The sequence below is a fragment of the Euwallacea fornicatus genome, chromosome 1, assembly GCF_040115645.1.
Source record: "Euwallacea fornicatus isolate EFF26 chromosome 1, ASM4011564v1, whole genome shotgun sequence".
NCBI classification, from domain to species: Eukaryota; Metazoa; Arthropoda; class Insecta; order Coleoptera; family Curculionidae; genus Euwallacea; species Euwallacea fornicatus.
In genome coordinates this window covers 5,155,603-5,177,628 of record NC_089541.1, presented here as the reverse complement: position 1 = coordinate 5,177,628, position 22,026 = coordinate 5,155,603, and the positions used below count along the sequence as shown (strand labels likewise).

General features: G+C 34.8%; 1 protein-coding gene across 1 annotated transcript in view; it reads left to right on the top strand.

Moving 5' to 3' along the window:
* LOC136350243 (bromodomain-containing protein DDB_G0270170) overlaps positions 1-21,642 on the top strand; it is a 38,637-nt gene extending 16,995 nt beyond the window's left edge. Inside the window, exons 2-8 of the mRNA XM_066301788.1 lie at positions 2,190-2,269; positions 10,443-10,526; positions 12,545-12,724; positions 15,958-16,152; positions 16,393-16,621; positions 16,685-16,853; positions 16,910-21,642. Coding sequence (XP_066157885.1) covers positions 2,194-2,269; positions 10,443-10,526; positions 12,545-12,724; positions 15,958-16,152; positions 16,393-16,621; positions 16,685-16,853; positions 16,910-18,604 — 2,628 coding nt within the window. The 5' untranslated portion in view covers positions 2,190-2,193 and the 3' untranslated portion in view covers positions 18,605-21,642. The remainder of the gene's footprint in view (positions 1-2,189; positions 2,270-10,442; positions 10,527-12,544; positions 12,725-15,957; positions 16,153-16,392; positions 16,622-16,684; positions 16,854-16,909) is intronic.
* Positions 21,643-22,026: the final 384 nt, after the last annotated feature.

Below are 22,026 nucleotides of genomic sequence, written 5' to 3'. Positions count from 1 at the left end.
GCGGCCATTCTATTACGTCTCTTCTACCAGTCCATCCCCGAGGGAAAATCTCATCAAGATACTCTCTCACAACCATAGCATAATGAGGTGGTGCAGCATCTCGTTGGAACCAAATATTATTGGCTGTCTATTCCCCATATCTTCATCCATACATTGAGTTATTGCGGATGTTGTCTATGTAGTGTCCACATCCAATGAGCGTTGTCTCTAGAACAATTGCGACAGTTACGTCGATGAATAGATCCATTTAAGCAAAACGTTGCTTCATCCGAAAATGAAATTCTGGAAAAGAACCTGTTATATACAGAGTGTCCTATTTAAAACTGTGATGGAAGATTACTCAAAAACGGTACGTTGCATGAAACAAAGTTTCAAATAAAAGTTGTCGGGTAAAGACGAGGACATATAATGAAAATGATGAGTTTTAGCCAAAACGTCATTAGAAAGTTATTTCAAGGACAACTTTTTTGTTTAAACGGGAACCCCGTATTTTTTTACAGATTCTTGAAGTCTTTCAGGAAATGAATATCTTTAATTTGAATAATTTTTTTATTAGACGTTTTGCTGCAGAGTTATCCTTGATTTTTATCCATTTTTTAAAATAGTCGAAATTATTGCATTTTTTTCTAAAAAAATTTGCAATGCTTATTCTGTGTAAAACTCATAATTCTTCTATCTAACAAAAAAATGTATTTTTATAAAATTATAGACATGTTGTAATACTTCTTACAAGCACTGTATACAGACTTATTTGTGGCCTTCTGGATCACATTTACATCAAGCTTGTGAATGCAGCTGATTACGCGTTATCGTAATTCCTCTTTACCGTTTGTTAGTGTATTGTTGACTTATTTGTTTTTTTATCTTACCTGAGAATTAAAAATCTACTGAGGTAAAATCGGAACATCTAGCAGACCAATTTCACTGACCCAAACGTCTAAACCAACAGCCGTTAACATTTCAAAGAGCTCCCTCCTCCCTTACTGCTGGCTGCATCGAGTCGGTGCTCTGTGTAGTTCTATATTCAACCGGTGCGATATTGTTCTATAGTAAGATTTTCTAAACATTTATTTAAGACCGACCTTAGGATTTCGAGGTATTTGATGGAATTTATATGATTACCTTTCAGGAGAAAAAAGCATTTAAGTTGATTCTTCCTCGAAATGCAATTTCTTTTAATCACTTGTTGATTACGATCAGCCCAAAAGTGTTTATTTTGTTGATTAAAAAAAATCTTTTTTTGAAAATTTTACTTCGTTTAACAAAGTTCTATTTCCAAGAAACCAAATTTGTGCCACAAAAGCACATGCATGTGATGCATGCTTGTCCAGGAATCTCTAAATCAAACCATATATGGTATTGACTATAAATCATCTGCAGCACTAGTAAAACTGCGAATAATCTCATATTTAATTGTCCACAAATCCTTTTTTTCCCAAAGGACATTCAACTGGTAATCGTTATCGGCAACCAAAATTTTTAAGTAAAATTACTTTTACTCTTAGTTGAATTGGATGGATCTGGGACTCACAGATTCAGAGTTCCATCCAATTAAAACATTGCTTTTACAAATCTGAGCGAACCCCCATAACCTGAACGAAGCTTGCATTTGAAAGGGAGATATTGATCTAAGGACATTAACAACCCTTAATTACAGGCGCCATTTTCAGTCGGAATTAAACGTGGGTTCAACCCCAATCGTGTACCTTGACGTTTTGGTGCCGGGGGCGCAAAGGATTAACGTTGTTCCATTATTGTTAGTCGGATATATCTATATCTATAGAATTGTATGTTTTGTGGTTAACCTGATGTCTGCTCGCGTCGAGTTACATGGAGATTTATTAATTCAATAAAATCACGTTTGGGGTGGAATTGTACAGGAGTATGGGAGGATTTGGGATTATTTATATCAGTAGGGATCGCGTGATTGGATTTGTGTTTAAACGGTGTAACATGGTGATTTCTTTGGATATAGACAAAATGGCGAATACGCAAGGAAGAATTCTACAATGTGTCTTGGAAAACGAAAGAAAATTCCACTTCGCTTCACTCAAGATTTCTTTCATTGAAGGTTTTTTTTTCAAATACCATATTGTCCAATACAACCATAAATGTTGAGTCTATTGTATAGCATTTTCTCGATATCTCAAAACCCTTTTGTATGTACTAATGCGATTTATTCTTTGCAGAAAGATGAATGGAAGCAGTAGTTTCCGGCTTGTCCTGTTCGTGGCCATAAATTTCCTGCTCAATAGCCCCGCTAATGCTGGTAAGAATAAAGCGATTTTTTCCACCGATATTATACATTAATGGCAAATTGGTTAATGGAGTTTCGCCATTAGGTAATATGGATGGTTGCCCTTTTAAAACGTGAAATTTCCCCGATACGAATTTTATAGAAATGCGGCCCGGAATCGTTCTCGAGGGCCTTTGAAATAAGTAATAGGATCCCGAGAACTGAATCCGTGGAAAAGTTCGGTTTCCCGTTTTTGTCCGGGGAGTTGCGGAAAGTTTCTTAATTTTACGATACATTATAAAATATGCGGGAACATCTCTCGAAATCTTGGCTTGAATTCCCTAGCGCTAAGTGATGAAAAATTCATGAACTTTGCATTTTTAAGAATTCTAAGCGAATTTTCTAGTTTTATGATCCCATTTTTCGGGTGCAGACAACGCCGGAAACTAATCACTCAAGGGATGTTTCTGGCAAATTCTCGCGAAATGCCAATTTGAAAAATCCACCGAACCGCATCGCTGGATTACAGTGATTTATACACGTCAACCTAAACCAAATAGGAAACATCGTTAATATAATTTCAGAGCCCATGGCGCTAGTTTAATCGATTGAGTTTTATATGACTTTCATTTGTGGATTCAATTCCAGTTTAATGTATTACACACATAATTTAAATTATGCCCTAGTTCGTGGAGGGTAGTGCACAGGCGAGTTCGTGCGCTTTATGAGTATCGAAAATTGGCATTTTTGCGATTCTATTAACCCATTTTTCGACAGAATACCAACGCATGTAAAAATTTTGCTGTTGATTGAAGGATATAAATATTAAGAGAAATCAGTTCCGGTTCATTGAATGTTCATTGAGCATGATACGCACTGGCGTTCAAGAACGAACCACATGATCTTGCCATTGGAAATTATGACCTCTCAGTATGGCAATTTTGATTCCATGTGTTTAAGACAGGAAAATTTATAATTATAGGTACTGAACAAATTACGATTTCATTGCTGCACGATGTTTTCGTTGCTGGTAAAAACAATGATTTTTGAGATGTTTCCACGATATTTTGGTATTTGATTTTAGCTTTTGTGTTCGACTTTTTCCGCGGATTTTGATAATTTATACATCTACAGATTTATACACAATTTTTGGATTTTGCGAGTGTTCTTTCTAACTGGCAGGTACTCGCTACTAGTCTGAGGTAGGATCGATACTGAGGTGGGTCGGTACTAGCCAAAGATCTATCAAAGCTAGTCACTTTTTTGCTACGATCAATCATACAATAAACTTTACGATGTGTCATGCTAAACCCAACTCAAATCCTAAAAGTTTTGTGTGGAATTTTGTATTGTTGTTTTGTTGAGTTGGCCAAACGTGCTCACGTATCTCCTGAACCGATTAACACTAAATCCAATATCCACATTGAGTTGCGATTTCTTTCGCGAATTAGAGAAATTTCGTTAGAAATCCTTTAATCTTTTAAAAGCCAGTTGAACGTCTTATTTACGATGTAGAGCTTCGCATTTAATCTTTCAGAGGAGGGATACAAATTAGGAAGAACAAGTATGTAAATTGACGGTTCTTTTAACTTGAATTATCATGTTCGAACCCATTTGGGAACAACTAATATGTCGATATTCTAGAGGTTTTCAAGAGAACTTCCGTTAAATTTAACATATTTGAATATGTCTTGTATCAGAAAAAATTATTTGTGTTAGTCAATAAAATTAACTTTCATATATTGTCCTACTGTTGTATGAAATATTCATTAATTTGTATTGGATTAGAATCAGATGAAACCAAAGGTAGATGAGATGGTTTTGCAGGACTCTCTTAAAGAATTTACGTAGAAGAAGAGACTATTGAAACGTCTGTTTAATGTTATCTTTCATTCCACACTCTTTAATTATTTCCGCGCCAGAGTTTTTATTCAAACTTTTGGTTTATTGATTTGCGGCAAATCCCCTTACATGTCATTAATTTGGAAGTGAAATCAGTGTCCCTATTCCAAGGCGATCTACAGATGTTTCCTACATTCGGATTATTGTTGAGGACTGCACTGATATCTAGGAATAGACATTTTGAGGCCTCACTTATGCCCAAGTCCTTTGTCTTAAATGATTCTTAATAATGCAATGGAATTGACGATATTTCCTTTGTTCGTTTCTTCAGAATAATATTCAACGAGTTCATTGTCAATTAAAACTCTAGCTTTATAGTCACTTTAAAACAAATTGTCTTACAGATAACTAAATAATGAATAAAGAGAGTCTCTTTTTCCTGAGACACCATTTTCAATCAATAACATCCTTCCCCCAAGCTTTCTACATCTATCGAATGGAAACATCATGTTTTCGTTTCTTTATTGCCAATTTCCTTCGAAAATCTCATTTTCTTTTAGGTCATTATTTCCTTTATAGGTACACTCGAGAAAGAGCAGTTCGGGTTTTACTTGAACAGTTTATGGTTTCCTTCTTCTTATATTTGTATTGCATATGTACGACTAGCTTAAGCAGCGCGAAGACGTAAAATAACCTCATTAAATGTAGGTATTAGAATTTTAAAGTGAAATTCACCAATCCAGTGCAAGTCATATAAAATTCTAGTTTCAATTGAGCAGGAAATTTGAAATATATTGCTGCATTTGAGCCACAATAGGGGAATTTCAAAGTCTACATATATTTCTATATTTTTATGCAGTTTCCCACAAATTGCAAGGGTGAGTGTATTAGAGTGTCTCATCCCTGGAAAGTAATTGAATAATCTCCCCTCAAGCATTAAATCCACACCAGCTGACAAAATTATTCCTTTCGGCTGCTTTATTGGTAATTTCCACCCGAATTCAATTTTGTTTGGGAACATCCACAGCATTTTTATTAGTGACATCGCTAGGAAATCTCATTCCACCTTCAAATTTCGAAGGTTCTTCATTTTTCAATTTCCTTCCTCGGTATTAACTGGAATATTGTGATTTCCAATTCAACATAAATTAGCCCAGATGCACGGTACCACATGTCATGCAACTTCCAAATGAAGTTACCGAGTGGTCTGGCATAAAACACGCAACATTCCATTAATCATTTCCAGCCAGTTTTACGGTTTAGTTGCCTGGTTAGATTTCAGTCCCCTTTCATTTTGGTTAGTCTCCCATGTATCTCGGTTTAATTTCTAAAAACGTAATTAATTTCCAGTCGCAAAATGCCCGACCTAACTTAGTAGCGTATTCATTAATTTTGTATTAAACAACTTCAACGTCGGTTGGCCATTTTGTTCGTTCTGTGTTCGACTGGATAAGGCATTTCCGGATAAAGCAAAACTGGACTAGAAAGGTGTATAGGAATGCTGAGGAGAATCGAAAGGTCGTTTAGAAGTGAAAGATCAGAGTTGTTTCGGGGTTTAGTGGTTAAAACGTTGTTTCTTTTTGGAAATATAATTTTTTTTAATTCACAATGTCATCCAGAAAAATAATCTTTGTCAGAAATTCAGCAATTTTGTCTGTTATGAACAGAAAATGTAGGACGGATTTTATTGTAGAGCACATTGCATATCAATTTAATAACTACACTTTAAACGGAACGAGTGCGGACCTACATGCATCAAAGAAAAACTAATTAATTTACGTATGTAAGTAAGCGTGAAAAAACAACATATTTGTGTTTTTTGTCATTAAAAAATATTGTTTTTTCACTGGTTTTTCTCTAATAAACGAAAAACGTATTTATATATCACTAGTTTTGAACAATATTAATTGTTTAAAGTCGTATTTGTAAATTTGAAGAAAATATACTTGGGTAATGGTTGCGGATAGTATTGGACTTACCATCGGGCGATGGGGTTAGATGAAAGAAAATTCATATAGACGAATCAAGGCCTCAAGGCAACGCGCTTAAAATTGTAATTTAAAAAGGGTCCCTAGAGTAACACTTTGACTCAATGCTTGCGTATTGAGGCGAAGTGTGAATTTTTGAGATTTCCATGTTGGTGAATAGCAAACCTGAATAACTTTATTTATCTAGCTAATACAGAAATATATGCTTTGTTATTTTGTTTAAAAAGGAAACTTTTCCTGAATCGAGTGTAACATTTTAGGCTGCAAATCGATCAATCATTACATATTTACAATTTAGTAAGGAATTATGTATCTTCAATAATAATTCGTTATGCAGTTTCAAAGGCAACCATTGAAACATTAAAGCTTCTGTCTCAGATGTTCCAAATACAATACATTTCGGTCCACAAAGCAATATCCGCCAGTGAGTTGATACATTTAGAGAAATTCTGTTCTTCAAATAAGGCTCATAAAAGGCATTTTTTGTCTATTTTAGATATTCATATCATGCTCGGAATTTTTTGGAACTTACTCAATTACTTCTCATCTGTTTTCTTGAAATGGTCCTATGACTTGTCGTTTTTTGTCCTTAATTTATTTAATGCTATTTAAAATGTTATCTAGCAATAATTTCTCTTTCTTTACTTAGATCGAAATTGAAAATTAAATAATGCCATCACTGAACATTAAATGTAGGTCAGCACAAATGGGTCTGCATCTTCATTAATTATCTCTTTTCAAACCACAAACAAGAAACAATTTACAACATAGTTATCCTAACTAATAAATATTTAATATTCGCTTGAAAGAATAGAATTATGTAACCAATTACCATATAGGATAAACCTGCAAATAAAACCGGTGAAAGTGCATCATCGAGTGGTCATTTTTATTTAATCGAATTTGCGCAATTTGACACCTTACGTATGAGTAATCATTTACATTAACTAGTAAAAAATTACTAAACCGAAATTGGTTAATCGGAAAGGGGGTTCTTCAAGTAGACATACAAATCTGCCACATGTTTCAGATAAATCTTCCTTATACATAACAAGGCATTAAGTTCTTAGGGGCAAACCTTCAGGAATTGCAGATTTTAAACCCTGTAATCAGTTTAAAGCCATTTAAATGTCTAATTTATATCTTCCAATCCGAATCAGAATGGGAGAAACACGTGACACTTTCTTGAGGTGCTTTTAGGCAGCCCGGAAATAACTAAAGAAACCTTAAACAAAGACAAGCACGTGCATTTAGTCGTATGTTTTTGAAAGAGAAATCGTTTTCACCGTGCGACACTGAAAATATTTCTTTTCCGTAAGGGCACGGAAAAATGCCATCTTCCGGACTCGTATCGTTTAGTACACATGCCGAAATATAAAGACAAGATTGTATTATTGTCAGGCTATTATTTGTGAAGTAAGTATTAAATAATAACTAGTAACTTTATTCAAGGTAATGCTTGCTGTTTTCAGGGTCTAAATAATGAAAAGAATAATTCATTACAGGTCCGAAGTGGATTTTCCCGTGCTTACATGATTTCTTCCGTCCCACTCCCTGAAGCCGGCCAAGCTGTCACGTGCGCACGGGAACATGCTATTTTCCAATCTCGTATTCAAAAATAATATTTTCAGAGAAAACTTATTAAACTTTAAACTTTTAAATAAATATATTTCCCTGCCATTAGCTTTCAAATTAAAGCTCACTTTCTTTAACTTATATAATTTTACTGACCTTTTTTTGTTGAAACCCACACTTCGAGAGTGGTTGACCCTTCTTATACCGTTGCAATTAAAATCACGAAAATTACGAAACTTTTCCGATTTTAGAATGCATTACTTCTTCCTAATTATCTAACTAAACCCCAAAAAACAAATTACCGAATCTTGCAAAACGTCTTGACTTATTGTTTAATTGTATGCAGCACGAGCGGACCATTACCCATTGCAAAACGAGAAAATTATTATATTCGTGTAAAATATCAAAAGTGGCATTGCATTGTCTGTGTGTACTTAGTGGCCATTTCAGTTAAACTGAAATCCCCATTGTCGTGAATCAGCACCAGATCAGTTCTCGCTTGTTTTATCCATAAATGGTTGCCTAAGCGTTTTTTATGAAATTCCCGCCAAGGCTGGACGATCTTTATTTCATTGTTTAAAAAAAAAAAAAAGAAATTGTGTGGAAAAATCGCCTAAAGGGTCAATGTCAGCACGATTGTGCAGGAACTGCAATGGACGTGAAACATCTATGATTGCCCACCTAAACGAAGTTATTTGTAGTCCTGACGCATTAGCTATGATTGATTAAACATCTGAGCTATTAAATTTGCAACCTGCAATGCTGATTTGCTCATTACCAATTCAGGACCAATGCAATTTGGCCAATTTCGACCATTAAGTTAATCGATAACAATACTGCAAAATTGAGCATAAATTTCATTATTTGAAACTGATCCTAGGGCTAATGACGCTACTTCCACCTGTGAGTTTACAGTACTTTCAGCATTTCCTGCCACAGTTCTAACGATGTATAAAAAAATGTTTGGACCCGTATATTGGTCGATAATCAGACTATCGAAACCTATTATGAAGATATAAGAGGAATCATGCTCCGTTGCTCAACCGAACCATTATGGAAATAAAGCTTAATTTTAGACTGAGATTATCGATTCCTGTTTATGTGAACACTCTCCCTGAATTGTCTATTAGTTCTGCAATTTTACTGTTATGTTATTTCCATATTTACACTGTCACAAGATAATAAACAGCAAACGTATTATTGTAACACCGAGTTTATGGTTTGATCAACAGATATGGCTAATTTATGTGAACAATGGATAATGCAAATCATTTCGGACAATAATTATTCAAAAAAATTATGCTGTAAAAATGGGAATTAGGAATTAAGTGTCTGGTAGGTTAGGATGGGAATTTTCCCTTCAAAGTTATTGTTTAAGATGTAACAGCAATAATTAGTTTTTTTTTTTGCAAAGGTGCTTCTAATTTAAAAGGATGTCCGTTTTGGTTTTAATTATTAAAATAGTGTTTGTCTGGTGGTGACAAATTGTCGGGGATTTAATTTCTGGTAAAAATATCCCGTAGTTTACCATAATTTACTGTAATATTCGATAATAGATTTCAATCCACGACCGGTTTAAATAGAGTCGCATTGTGTCATCACATATGTTATTTGTATTATTTAACTATGTTTAGTAAGGCAAAATGCAAAAAACTATATTACAAGAAAAGGACGAGCTCAACCACTAAGGCAGAGCTGTTGAATCGTGGCCTAACCACGACTTTGCTAAACCCGATCTTGGTATATACAAATATACGTAAAAAATGTGTTTATGGCAGATTGATGTTATTGTGGCAGTAACACATTTCTTATAGACGTCAAAACTTGTGAAAGCTCGGTTTGAGGTTTTGTTAAACCACGCTTGAGGCATGATCCGACATCTCGGCCTAAGAATTTTAGCAGGTAAAAATTACTTATTTTTCACTAATGACAATGGAAAGTTGTAAAATGTTTTAATTTTTGTTACTGATTGCGAAACATATTTTTACGCATATGACGTTAGCGTCTTGTGTTGGAATGTGAATTGGTGGAATGAAAAATTTTGTGTAACTCGTGTTGCTCAGCTAAACTCGCCACGCCGCGAAAATTTGCGTTTTGCAAAAAATCGTTTTTTTTTCAACTCATTACATATGTAGCTAAGTCAAGATCAAAGTATTTATGACCGTCACCTTCTTCTTCCCTTTCCGATAAAATTTCAGATTCGACACATGATCTAGAATGCTGACAGTGTACAGAGGTCGATGCGGAGTAAACATCCTCGTTACCAGAAGGTGTCGAAAGAATTAAAGTTATCTTCCTTCAAATTTCCGAAATTTGCCGATAACATTCTGGTAAATCACTGGTACAAATTGTTTCGGAAATGTTACTGCGAAATCTGGCTAATATTACCGTAGTGTACGGAACATTACTGAAAATTATATTAGTAACATTCTTCTTGGTCACCACTATGTTTGTTTTGTACAACGATCCTGCCATATTTATCGTCATCATATTATAATAAAGATATTAAATCGTCGTACACCTGTAGAAGAAAAATGTGGAAAACTCATTGCAAGATTGTAAATATCATCAGTTACACAAGAGTAAAGAAACTTTGGAAGGAATGTATTGCTTTCGCTTAGATTTATCAACGTCTCTGGAAAAATGAGAAACGACTGAAGTTTGTATAGTTTTGCTTTGTATCGAGTTCTCCGAATTCGTATTTACTGAATTGCCACGTTACGAATATTAAGTGCATAGCAATAAATAATCTTACCAAGTCTTAGGCAGCTGTTGATTACATCCACATATTTTATTTCCAGGCCTCGTTAAAAGATCAATACGAATGGTGCGGGAGGTCTATCCTCCGGATGTTGAACCAGATAATGAATCAAATCAGCCACAAGGTGAGTAACTGTAACTGGAAAAATGATTCGCAGTACTTTTCGACAAATATGAAATTCTTAAATTTTGTTTTGAATTTTAGAAACACAAAACTAGAAAACTGCCAGTATTAGGTATAGACCTAATAGAGAGTTTGGCGATTTCCAGGGGGTTAAAATGCAAAAATTCACACGTTGTTGCATTTAAAATAATATATAGATGCGAAATCTTAACAATGACTATTCCAAGTTTTTATATCTAGGTCCCATAGAGAATTTCGAATTTAATAACAAAAAATATTTGTTATCGTTCCTGGGCACTAATTGCATAGTATTTTTAAATTTTCCATGCCCCAAGCTTCCTTAATTAATTTAGATGTTTTTTTTTACATGAATAAAAGCAAAGATATGCAGGATAACCTGAACTAACTTAAAAGGGAAACATTTCTTATTAGAATTTGTTTTTTTTTTTTCATTTTTATAACTAATAACTTAAATTATATCTCTTTCAGATATAAACACTAAAAAACACAATGATCTTGCCCATGTTAAAGAACAATTTAAAACAATGAAATTATTCTGACGTCGTAATAATCTTTATTCTTTCAATTTTTGAAATTCGAGTTTTTCTTTAATATTCTGAAGTTTTAGAACCAAATACTAGTACAACATTGATCTAACGTGAAAAACATAACATATGCAATTGCCTGAAAAAAATGTACAAGGTATTCCACCTAAAACAACAAATTTAATATCTTCTTAATAACAATTCCTGTATCCTTCATTGATTTTAGAGGCAGGAACTCTCAATGCATTGACACTACAGCTTTGCTTGCCCTATATGCATATTAGAATATATCGATTTCTTGCATATGGCAAATCAGACATAGTTGACTTTGGCACGCGTAATGTAATGAAAAAAATGTTATACCGAAATTTTTTGTTTAAAATGATGTTATTAATCATTGACTAAATTTCCGACACCTATTTCACTAACACCCTGTATGTATGCAGGCTGTTACTTTTTTCGAATTAACATAGTTACAAAAATCGCAATAATAATCCAATCAACCTCAGAAATTCTAGTATTTTTCTACGAAATTTAGGTTTTTTTGTAAACGAAAAAGCGGGACCCTTGCCTTTTACTTAAAATCAAAAAGTATGTATATTAAGATGCTTCTTCAATTTTACAAAGGCATAATTTCTGTCAATCGACTTTGCTCGTTTCACATCTTAAACCAAATAAATCCAGGGAAACAAATATCCTCGAGGGTTGCAGGTCGATTTCGGGAAATAGGGGAAAATGATAAGAGCTTGTAGGAAAAATTGGATGGCAACCGAAAATGGTGTTTTCGTGAAAGGGTTTCCAATTATTCTTTGCATTTGAATTTCATATAGTGGCTTCTATTGAAGCCATAATAAAATAGCTGGGTGCTGAAATGCTTCAAATCCTCGCAATTACCACGCTGCAAGAACGTTGTCACGTCTTATCTTATTTGCGTCTACCTTAAGCTGGCTTTAGCCAGAACTCTGGCTTGATATTGCTTTGCCAGTGCAAGGTAGTAGATTTTATCAAAACGTTGTCCAAATTGTTAGATAGAATGGCTTTTGATATAGCCGTGAAACTCTTTGTTTTCGTTATTTTCGCTCGTCTTTGAATAACGTGACTTCCATAAGCAAACACCCCACATCTCTTTGTGGAATAGAGAATTTAATATTAATGGAGAATTCTGGAACTTTTTTTTAATCCTTTATTACATTCAATAAATCAGGCACTTCAAGTGTCATCTTCTGAAGAGGTATCATAGACGTATTTGAAGACGGTCTCCGGCTGATTTAGCTATTTATTGGGCTTTTGAGCGTCAAATCCTGAGAGCTGTGTCAGCTTTCAAGTAGCTAATATATCAGAAAGACGTGATTTAATTCGGTTCCCCGTCTGTCGACTGAGTTGTCGCTTGTCGCTGAATGGGGTGCGGTAACCGATGGAGAAGACTCGAGGGTTTTATTAAAAAAGTTACCACTTTTTATTATATTTTTTTCAGTTTGCATCGTAGGAGATGTGGTGTATGGGGCTGACGAGACGGTGCCAGCAGAACAGCCATGTTTAAAATGCAAGTGCCAGCCTCCAGGGGTGGTACTGTGTGAGACAGTGCAATGTGCTAAGAAGCCTGGATGTAAGGCTATACATAGACCGAATAGGTGCTGTCCAGATTACCAATGTGGTGAGTAGAGATCAGATAAATAAATGTTCATTTCAGAAATATTATACAGATCAAATCAATAATCTCGCAAAAAGAAATAACCATTTGTCAGAGGGATTTTGACATATCTTTTAATTTTTCTCACATTGTTCCATTGAACTCATTTCCATGTAACATGTCCACCATCGTATCCTTTCAATTGTGCACTTTTATAAAAAATTTCGCACCCCGAATTGCAGTTTTTCACTTTTGTCAATGTGGTGTGCCTTGTATTAAAAGAACTTTTTAGGCACTCCGCTCTAATTGGAAATGTTTCAATAACCGTTAAATTTAGACATGGGTATGTTACATGAAATATATTCAGAATTTTTCAGAGAGCTTAAAAACATTATAAGAAACATAGGGTCCTACAATAAAAATAATGAAAAGTACATTTATCCACTACTTGCGTAACCCTGTATATACATATCTGTTACGTTAAAAAATGCGCAACTAAAAACAATATTTGACGTGTTCCAACATTTGCATGAACATTTGTAAAAGAATTGGTGCGGGACCTTTGGTTTTTCTATGTATAATTAAGAATTCACGGGCATGTAAGAATAGCAACCAATACACGCCATAAAAATGAAATATGGTTGTCCTAATTTCAAAGTATCAATTTCAAACATATGGTACTACCTACCAAAGGGTAGTTCACATTTTGTAAGTTATTTAGAACTTGGTAAGAAGGCTATTTATTATTTTTTTTGCCTTTTCATCTTTAAAATTGGGATCGCCATGAATATGATGGAAGTGTCGTCCTTTGTGTCAGCTGTAAACACTGATATAAGTAGAGAAGACAATCCGTACTTTCCAACGCGAGTTCGTTTGTAACATGCCTTCAATTTTACTAATTTTTTTATTTGTTTGTTACCGTTAGTCTTAATTGTGCAGAGCGTTATTTGATTTTAAAAAAATTCAAAACTACTGTTTCTTTAAGGATCCTTCCATATTTTCATAAGGAAATGATTCAACCGAATATAATACAACTGAATCTTGGATTCCTTCCATATGTTGCATTGAGCATATGTCAATACAATTCTTCTGAAAATATATAATTTCCAAATTATAAGATATTTGTTACTTCCACGCAAAGTTTTTCTATTTATTTATATAATATTGAATATCTTCTATCGTATTGTGTTTTCGCATATGCATTTGGAGCACAATGTGAAGAAACTATGAAAATCGATTTCCATAATTTTTTGTTTATTATAGAATACGAATTGTGTTTAAGATAGCCTGGAATTGAAGTAAATGTGTAAAATATTCACTTTTTAATCTTTAGAAGCTCTGGAAGTACTTAAATAAGCAGGAAGTTAGCGGTGTCTGGAATTTAATTACCTCCACTTTAATTAGTAGAGTTGGTTTGAATTTTTGTAAAAAGAAAGTAGGAAAATTTTTCCATTTCACGGAATTAAAGATTTTTGTCGCTCAAAAGAGGAAAATTAGTTAAAAACGTAATGCAGCAAATTTTCTTAATTAAACTCTGTTCCTAATTCATATAGTAGATGTACATCTTTATTTTCTACATCTCGGAATATGATCAATCAAATCACAGACATTATACATGTAGGATCCAGTAGTCGAATCAACCACCCTGTACATAGTTTTTAATTATATTGCATTGTGTTTTCGATTACGTCGAGACTCTATAGGAAAGGTGGTACATTGTAAATAGTTAGGGTTAAATTATTGTTAAGGAGATGATGTACCCTTTTGGCACGCTCATGGTAGACTTTGGCTGGTGCGTGAGAATTCCCATCGAGTTATTTTGTCGACATAGGTATTACTGATGATAAGCTTTTTCGCCCCTTATGATGTAGATGCAATTACTGCCGACGAAGGACTTCGTATCACCTTCAGCACCTTTATCCAAGGAGACGGATAGTACACGTGATGTCGAGGGCACCCCAACCAGGGTACGCCCATGGTGCGCTACTAGAGAGTTTAGTATTTACGACTTTCCCGAAGATGGGAAATTCCTATACGATTACAACTCCAGTTGTTACTGATATTCGATTCGATTTCGAAGTGAAAAAAAAAACCGCGTCCATCCTCATAAACACATCTTTAAATTATACCCTAAACTGACGAAATAAGAACCTACATACATATTGCTCTTAATTTGAGTTTTATTGGTATTCTGCCCAGAGGCTGAGACTAAAGATTTCAGTCAATTAGAATTTCGTCCTACTTCTTGTAGAAGCTCAGTTCTGAAATCGATATGATAAATTCACATTTTATTACCCTTCTTAAGCACAATCCAGAGCATATAATACATGGAATCATTTATCATAATCAATTTATTTCTCCAATCACCGATAACCCCAATCGTACCCATCTGAATATATAGATCTGTTTATCTTGAACAATATCCTTCGAACTTTTTTTAAGAAAACCGGGAACATAGTCGATGTAGCCAGTAATTTCCTTCTCATTTGATACTGAGTAATTAAGAATCGTGAATGTGATCAATAGATTTACTACATGAGGCAAAACTACTTTGAAGACAATATTATTGTAAGGACCCCCACTCTATTAGTCTTTTTCTTAATTGCCAGAAATGGATTCCCGAAGACAAATTCCACACTGGCTACTATTGTGGGTTTAATTAGGGTAAATAATTTCACGTTCTTCTTTTTTTCCATAACCTTCCTCCCACTCAGAAGTTTGTTCTCTTTTGAACCGAAAAACAATTTTGTGCCAACTATGAAAATTCCATCGAGCAATCGTTCACTTACACCCAAAACCCTCGAGCTTCTCATCCTCTCATTGATCACAGTGAGTAATTGCGTCATTAACTTCTTATGAAAAACAAAAAAAATCGCTTCGATCGACTAGAACATAAATCCTTCATAATTTCGAACTCTCGCAGGGTTCGAAACACAATTAAAACAATAATTGGCTGCCTAATCCGGCCAGCCAGGGGCTGTCGACTATTTTAATCCCAGACCAGGGAATCACTTGACATGCCTTTCATTAAATCCCTGGCAAATGAAGTGGTGCTGGACGATATTCAAATGGGACATCAAATGCACCGATGGGAACGCTAGCTCGGTCCAAAACAATCAATTTCTTTCTTTTGTATCCTGCCTCTATTGTTCAGCATTCCATATTTTCAACGAAAACGGTATGGCAGCTATTGTAATGTTACCAATAATCATGTCTCAATACGTGTAAGTTTAAAAGTTTTATTTTTTTTATTCTAGAGTGCGAGCATAATGGAAAAATCTACGCCAATGGGGAGAAATTGGAGACTAATCCTGGAGGAGAATGCAAGGTGTGTTATTGCCGAGGTGGAGAAGTACAATGTGCGGAAGTGTCCTGTTATATAAGGAATGATTGTGAGGGGAAGAGAGTACCAGGGACTTGTTGTCCTAAGTATGATCACTGTCCACCTATTGGTAAGTAATTTTTTTTTATCTTCCTTAATTTGTGATATGGTGTAAAACAAATGTATTGTGTGTTTTTGTTATTCCTACAATTTTTCTGAGAAATTCTGTGTTTAAAAGATTTAGATTTGTCAATTTCCTGATTTTTATTCACTCAAAAATATGATAATTTTACCTTTAGGCCTTTAGAATATTTTAACCTTAGAACATGAATGAATACCTCATCATTCACACATTCTGTGTTCTCAACAGATGCAGTCCTAGACCGATCGATCGTCATCACTGAACCTCCTGTGAATACGCTCAAACCTGTAAACCTGGATCTGTGGCAAGAGTCTAATAATGCTACTGAACCATTTGTACAACCAACACTCAGCACATTCTCAGATGATAGCAATAAAGTCCCCGACACCAGCGATTTAGTCACTGTAGCTCCATCTTTCCAGGAAGTTCCTGCCAAGGAAGTTAACTTGCATCACAGGTAAATAATAATCTGACTAATTGTCGTGTTACACATCCATGCCAACGTACTTTTAAATCTTAGAATAACCATTCAAGAAATCATCCCTGAAAGGAAGGAAATCCCAGTGACAGCACCACCCAAAATCTTCATTTCAGAACCGCAAGGTACTCTTTTAATTGAAGAGGCCTTGCCTACTAGCGAAAATAGTGTCAATGATCTGAATATTGATTCTGAGCCTGAATCCAGCGAGGTATGTAATAATATCTCAAAACTAACTATTAAAATTTTATTAATAAATCAATTTAGGTCTCAGAAGTCTTTCAGCATCCCCCTCCAGTGCTGAGAGTGGGTGATAAACTTCTGATACTAAAGAAAGGGGGCGTGCTTGCCGAGAACGACACCACTACTCCAGACAGTGTTATTACCATTATTGGAGCAGAAGGTCTACAGAGAGGAGGAGTTGAGGAGAGTCTGGAAGTACATGAAGTGAAAATAATCCCCCAAAATGCTTTGCAAAGCGTATCACCTTTAGTTGTCGCAGAGAACGTCACTAATGATACCACAATAAAGGAAACTGAAGAGGATAAAAGCGTCGACACTAACGACTTAGAGCTGAAACTGTCAGAGAGTACTCATATTTTGAGCTTGGTGAAGAGAAAGAATAAAACTACTGTTACGACTACGACAACTCAAGCGCCCACTGAAGATCAGGAAAGCCTCACTACCCTGACTAGCAGTATTGAGCAGCCACATGAAGACGTATCCAACAAAACTGTATTAGAAGAAACCACTGCAGCATTAAATGACACCAAGGACACTTCTGAGACTACAACCATTGTTGTAGCAACTACCTCTAGAAACAATGAGCCCGCGATAATTATAGAACAAAATCCCGCATATCCTCCGATTCCCGATGCTATGCCCTCAGTTGGAGACACAGTTATTAATGTCCAAAAAACTGATTCTGAAGCGGAAAAAATTTTGCCAGACGTGATTGAATTACTAAATAATCAAACCAGAAACGAAACGTTCAATAGTGAGTGGTTGAAAATTAATCAGTCTTTGATTGATTTTAGAGCTGGAGCTTTGCCTGAAGAACTTCTAAACCAACCTTCTCCTATTGATGAGGACAATACTACTGGAACTACTGAAGAGAGCACTACTGTAGGTCTTAAAGACAGAACTGCAGCAGATCTAGTTGAAGAAGGTCCAATGCTCATTGCGGAAGTAGACATTTCCGCACCCTCGACCATCACAAAGGAAGAAACTACTACAATGTTGAGCCTGAAGTCAGTGGAAAGTCTTGAAGTTGACAGTGGGGAGCAAACAACCCCCAAATCAAATCAATCATATCCAACACCAGTACTGGAGAATATTAGCGTTGAGAAGGTAAAAGACAACCTGCATTTGGAGAGTGTTGATATGGCTCAAGGCGCTGCTAAAGAACCAGGAATTGAGTTGGGAAGTGTGGAGATAGCTGATCGCTTACCTGAAGTTATGCCCAAAGATGTAGAAATGATTGCATCTAGCCCAAAAACCTCAAGAGGTAGTGATAAATATACAACTGAAGACAATTTAATGAAGAAGGAAGTAGAGCTTTTTAACACCCTTGATACTCCTGAGCCTACCAAACCAAACAAAATTCCAGAAACGAGTACCTATGAATTTTTACCCACTCCTGAGGCTAATGCTAAAATAGTAATTAAGCGGCAAGCTGGCTCGTCAAAATCTGATGATGATGTGTTTAAAGATTTGGAAAAAGATCTAGAAGTGGACTCTTCCTTTGCCACGCAAACTTCTGAAGACGATCACCATCGAATTTTCAAAGAATTGGAAGAGGAAGTGAAAGGGAAAAGCACTCAATCAAAACCAAAGAGCAAAGAGCAGGAAACTATTGATAGTTTATCAAATGCATTAGCAGGGGCTGCGCTGAAGGGGCAGATTCCTGACGCAAATGTGTTCAGACTCATTGGGGGGCTATTTGGGGGTAAAAGAAAGTAAGAACCTTTTAGATTTATTCAGTGAGAGGAAGCTATAGAGGGAAGTAGGGTGATAATGATCTGCCAATTTATTTGGGTTTTTGAGGAAGCTTTAGAATTTTTGCCAATATATCTGTGAGATTTTTAGGGTTAAGTACGTGACGTATTCAGTATTTATTTACGTGTTAGTAGTTAGGCAATCTTTAAAATGTTCTTAGTTACAACTAAGAAAGAACATTTGAAAAATTGTCTATTTAAGGCATGAGTATCACAATAGTGGGGTTTGGGTGCCAAAAGATGTCGAGTGTTTTTGGAATTAACGGAGGAAATTGGAAGATTGATATGAAACTTTGAATATCCGGGGTGTCCCAGAATCATTGATAAAAATAGATCTACAGCGCTAGGGAATGGGGAAAAAAGCTACTCATAAATTCAGAAAATGGTAGTTTGGAGGTCACACAATCGCATATTAAATATTGAAAATATATGTAGTTACCAAAAAAAATAAATCGAAAATAACTATGTCGAAATTAACAAGACTAGCAAACAATATCCTGCGGGGACGCGTTTTAATGTTAACAGCGTATCGAATTATTTGCAAACATACACACTTTGCATCAAATAGCAAAAACCAGTTATTTCTCTTTATTGTCGTTAATTTTTCAAAATAATGAATTTGTTAATATTATGATTTTCAAGTATTTAAATTTTAACGTTTATAATGGGCCATGACGCAAAGAGGTATGAAAGAGGATAGGTAGAAAGGCAAAATGGTGCCTAAGCATCTCAATTAATAATCCAGAAGATTGAAAATAATTTGTCGTAAGTATTCCAACAAGCCCTGTCTGAATAATGGCTAGCCCGTAATACAAAATCTATGCAAACCCCTAAATTAAAAAAATGTACATATAGCTTCTAGAATAAAACCCAGCAACTTTAAAGCATATTTCACTGAATTGCTATGTTTTCTTACCTGCTTGACACTATATACTCATTTGTACCAATGTTTCTGGGACAGTCTTTATTCGCAATATTCTGAATATGGATATTTATGTAAAAATTTCTTGAACCTTTGAGAATTGAGCATCGATCCCGTGTAATATTGACTGTAAAAGGTTGCACGCGGTCATTATTCTCTTGTTAAATATAACTAAGACTTTAGCTTTGGGTCAGTATTAAAGGACGTATGGGACCAAGCCCGAAAAAAATATTAAATTTTAACGGTCTTCGAAATTTACAAATCAAGTTTATAGATGATGATTTTAGTTGCCTTAAATTCATTCTGTGACGGCAATTCTATATAATTGTCTTCAATTATTGTTGAATATCCTTCAATCTGCTCTCGTAAAAACTGCAAAAATATCCTAAATGTCTACAAATCGTTTCCAAATACGCGAAACTTTCTAAGAAAAACTCCACAAATATAATCAGAAACACCTAAAAATTGCTACTTTACAGGGGCTTACCTATAGCAATACGAAGTTTACAAAATTTACACGTTAAAAATTCAAACTCTCTCTCGTGAAGTTCCTTTATTAAAAGGGACATGTGTTCTTTACTGTATGAGTTTTCCGAAATGCTCACAGAACTCTTATTCAAATAAATTCTTAAAAATTTTTTTTCTAGAAACGACGCCTTAAAAACCATACTTCAAAAACCGGCTCAAATTGGCCATGTAGAGGAACTTATGAGCAAGATTAAATTTGGAGAATTCCCAGTCAAAAATTGTAAAATTTAAGATTCCTTAATTAAATGTAGTCTTCACTTTAAGGAATATATCAAACTTCACTTGTAGTAATTCTTTAAAAAAGAACCATAAAAGTTTTTCGAAACCCAAAAAAAACCTTACCAACTAACTATATTTCTTAGGAAAAAGAGCGACAAAATAATTTTTCTGGTAAAGTCCAATTTGCAGATTTCCTTCGGTTTATTGATGAAATTTTCAGTGCCTCCGAGATTTTTTTGCTTTCGTCTCAACTAAGCAAATAAAGACTTCAAAAAGGAGTTCCTTTTCTTAGAATGTCGAATGGCCTTAACAAAGCGAAGGGAGTATTTTACGAATAAATCGTGCCTTCCTTTCTTGTCTTGATATGCTGATTTGAAGGGCCTCTTTATTCTAATTGATATCAAGGGATCTATACACAAAATTATATTATACTTCAAACACGCGTGGAGTTACATATATGTATGATATTCCTTTGAAAGAAAGGGTTTTCTCAAGAAGATTAACCGCATCTTTGGCATCCTTTGCCTACGTTTTCGTATTGAATTTGGAACGCTCTATACCATGATGGCTATCTTAGCCAAAGCTACACTGGAGGAAACCTTTTAAATTTGCATTAAGTTAATTTTATACAGATATTGCAATTTTAGCCCAATATTATGATTTAAAAACGACCCCGACGGGCAATTGTTACCAATATTCAAAAATAAATCCGTTTTATTACTAAAATTTGATTGAACACGAAAGTATTCTATTTTTTTCTTGGGCTTGGTTCACTTTATCCTTGACACCTATCACACCATGATAGTCATCACCCCTCTTCATACACTTCTTAAATGCACTTAGCGATTAGTCCCATGAAATGCTCACTATTTAGTTCATAAGTATAATTGTTAGATATTAATTTAGTATTAGTGCAAATTTTATCTAAAACAAAGTAAAAAAATTCTTTATCCCTATTTTCATCAGTTTTTCTTGTTTTACTACATGATGTAGTACATATACCATATAAATAACGTAAAACATTGCTGCTACATACATCACAGCAGGATATTGATAAAGTTCCGCTCAAAGTTTGTGTGTATATAAGTTTCTGAAAAATATCAATATTGAAGACATTGATTTTGTGCCCAACTTTGTCTCCTCCCTGTAATAAGCACATTAGAAGAATAGGGTAGGCACTTTTCCTCTATGTATTGTTCTAGGTACTTCAACAGACATTCTTAAGCAAAAAGATTTCTATAAACATTATGTTGTTTTAAGTGTAAAAGTTATGAATTTGTTATCCAAGTATGATTATTTAAGTGATAGTAATTATAATATTTATTATTATAAAACCGAGGTTTTATTAAGGGACGTTGGCTATGCTGACCTGCACCATAAGTTCGGCTTTGCTAAGTTCTTGGCGATTACGGCCCCCGCATCGACTCTAACTCCAAGGGCCTTCACGCTCACTTTCTATGTTACTTTAATATTTACATGCAGTTTTCAGTACGGGTATGTCTCAATACCAGCATTTCCTCCACATGCCCCTTCCTTATTGTAGACTTTCATTCAGTTTTGTGGACAAATTTTTCGATGAGAATACAATTGCGGTAGTCTTAACGTAAACGTAAGTCGAAGTGAATAAATTCATAGCTTCATAAAGAAAGCGAATTTAATCATGGGAATCCACACATTCCGATATTTCACCTATTGACAACGGTGCTGTTTAAGGTTTG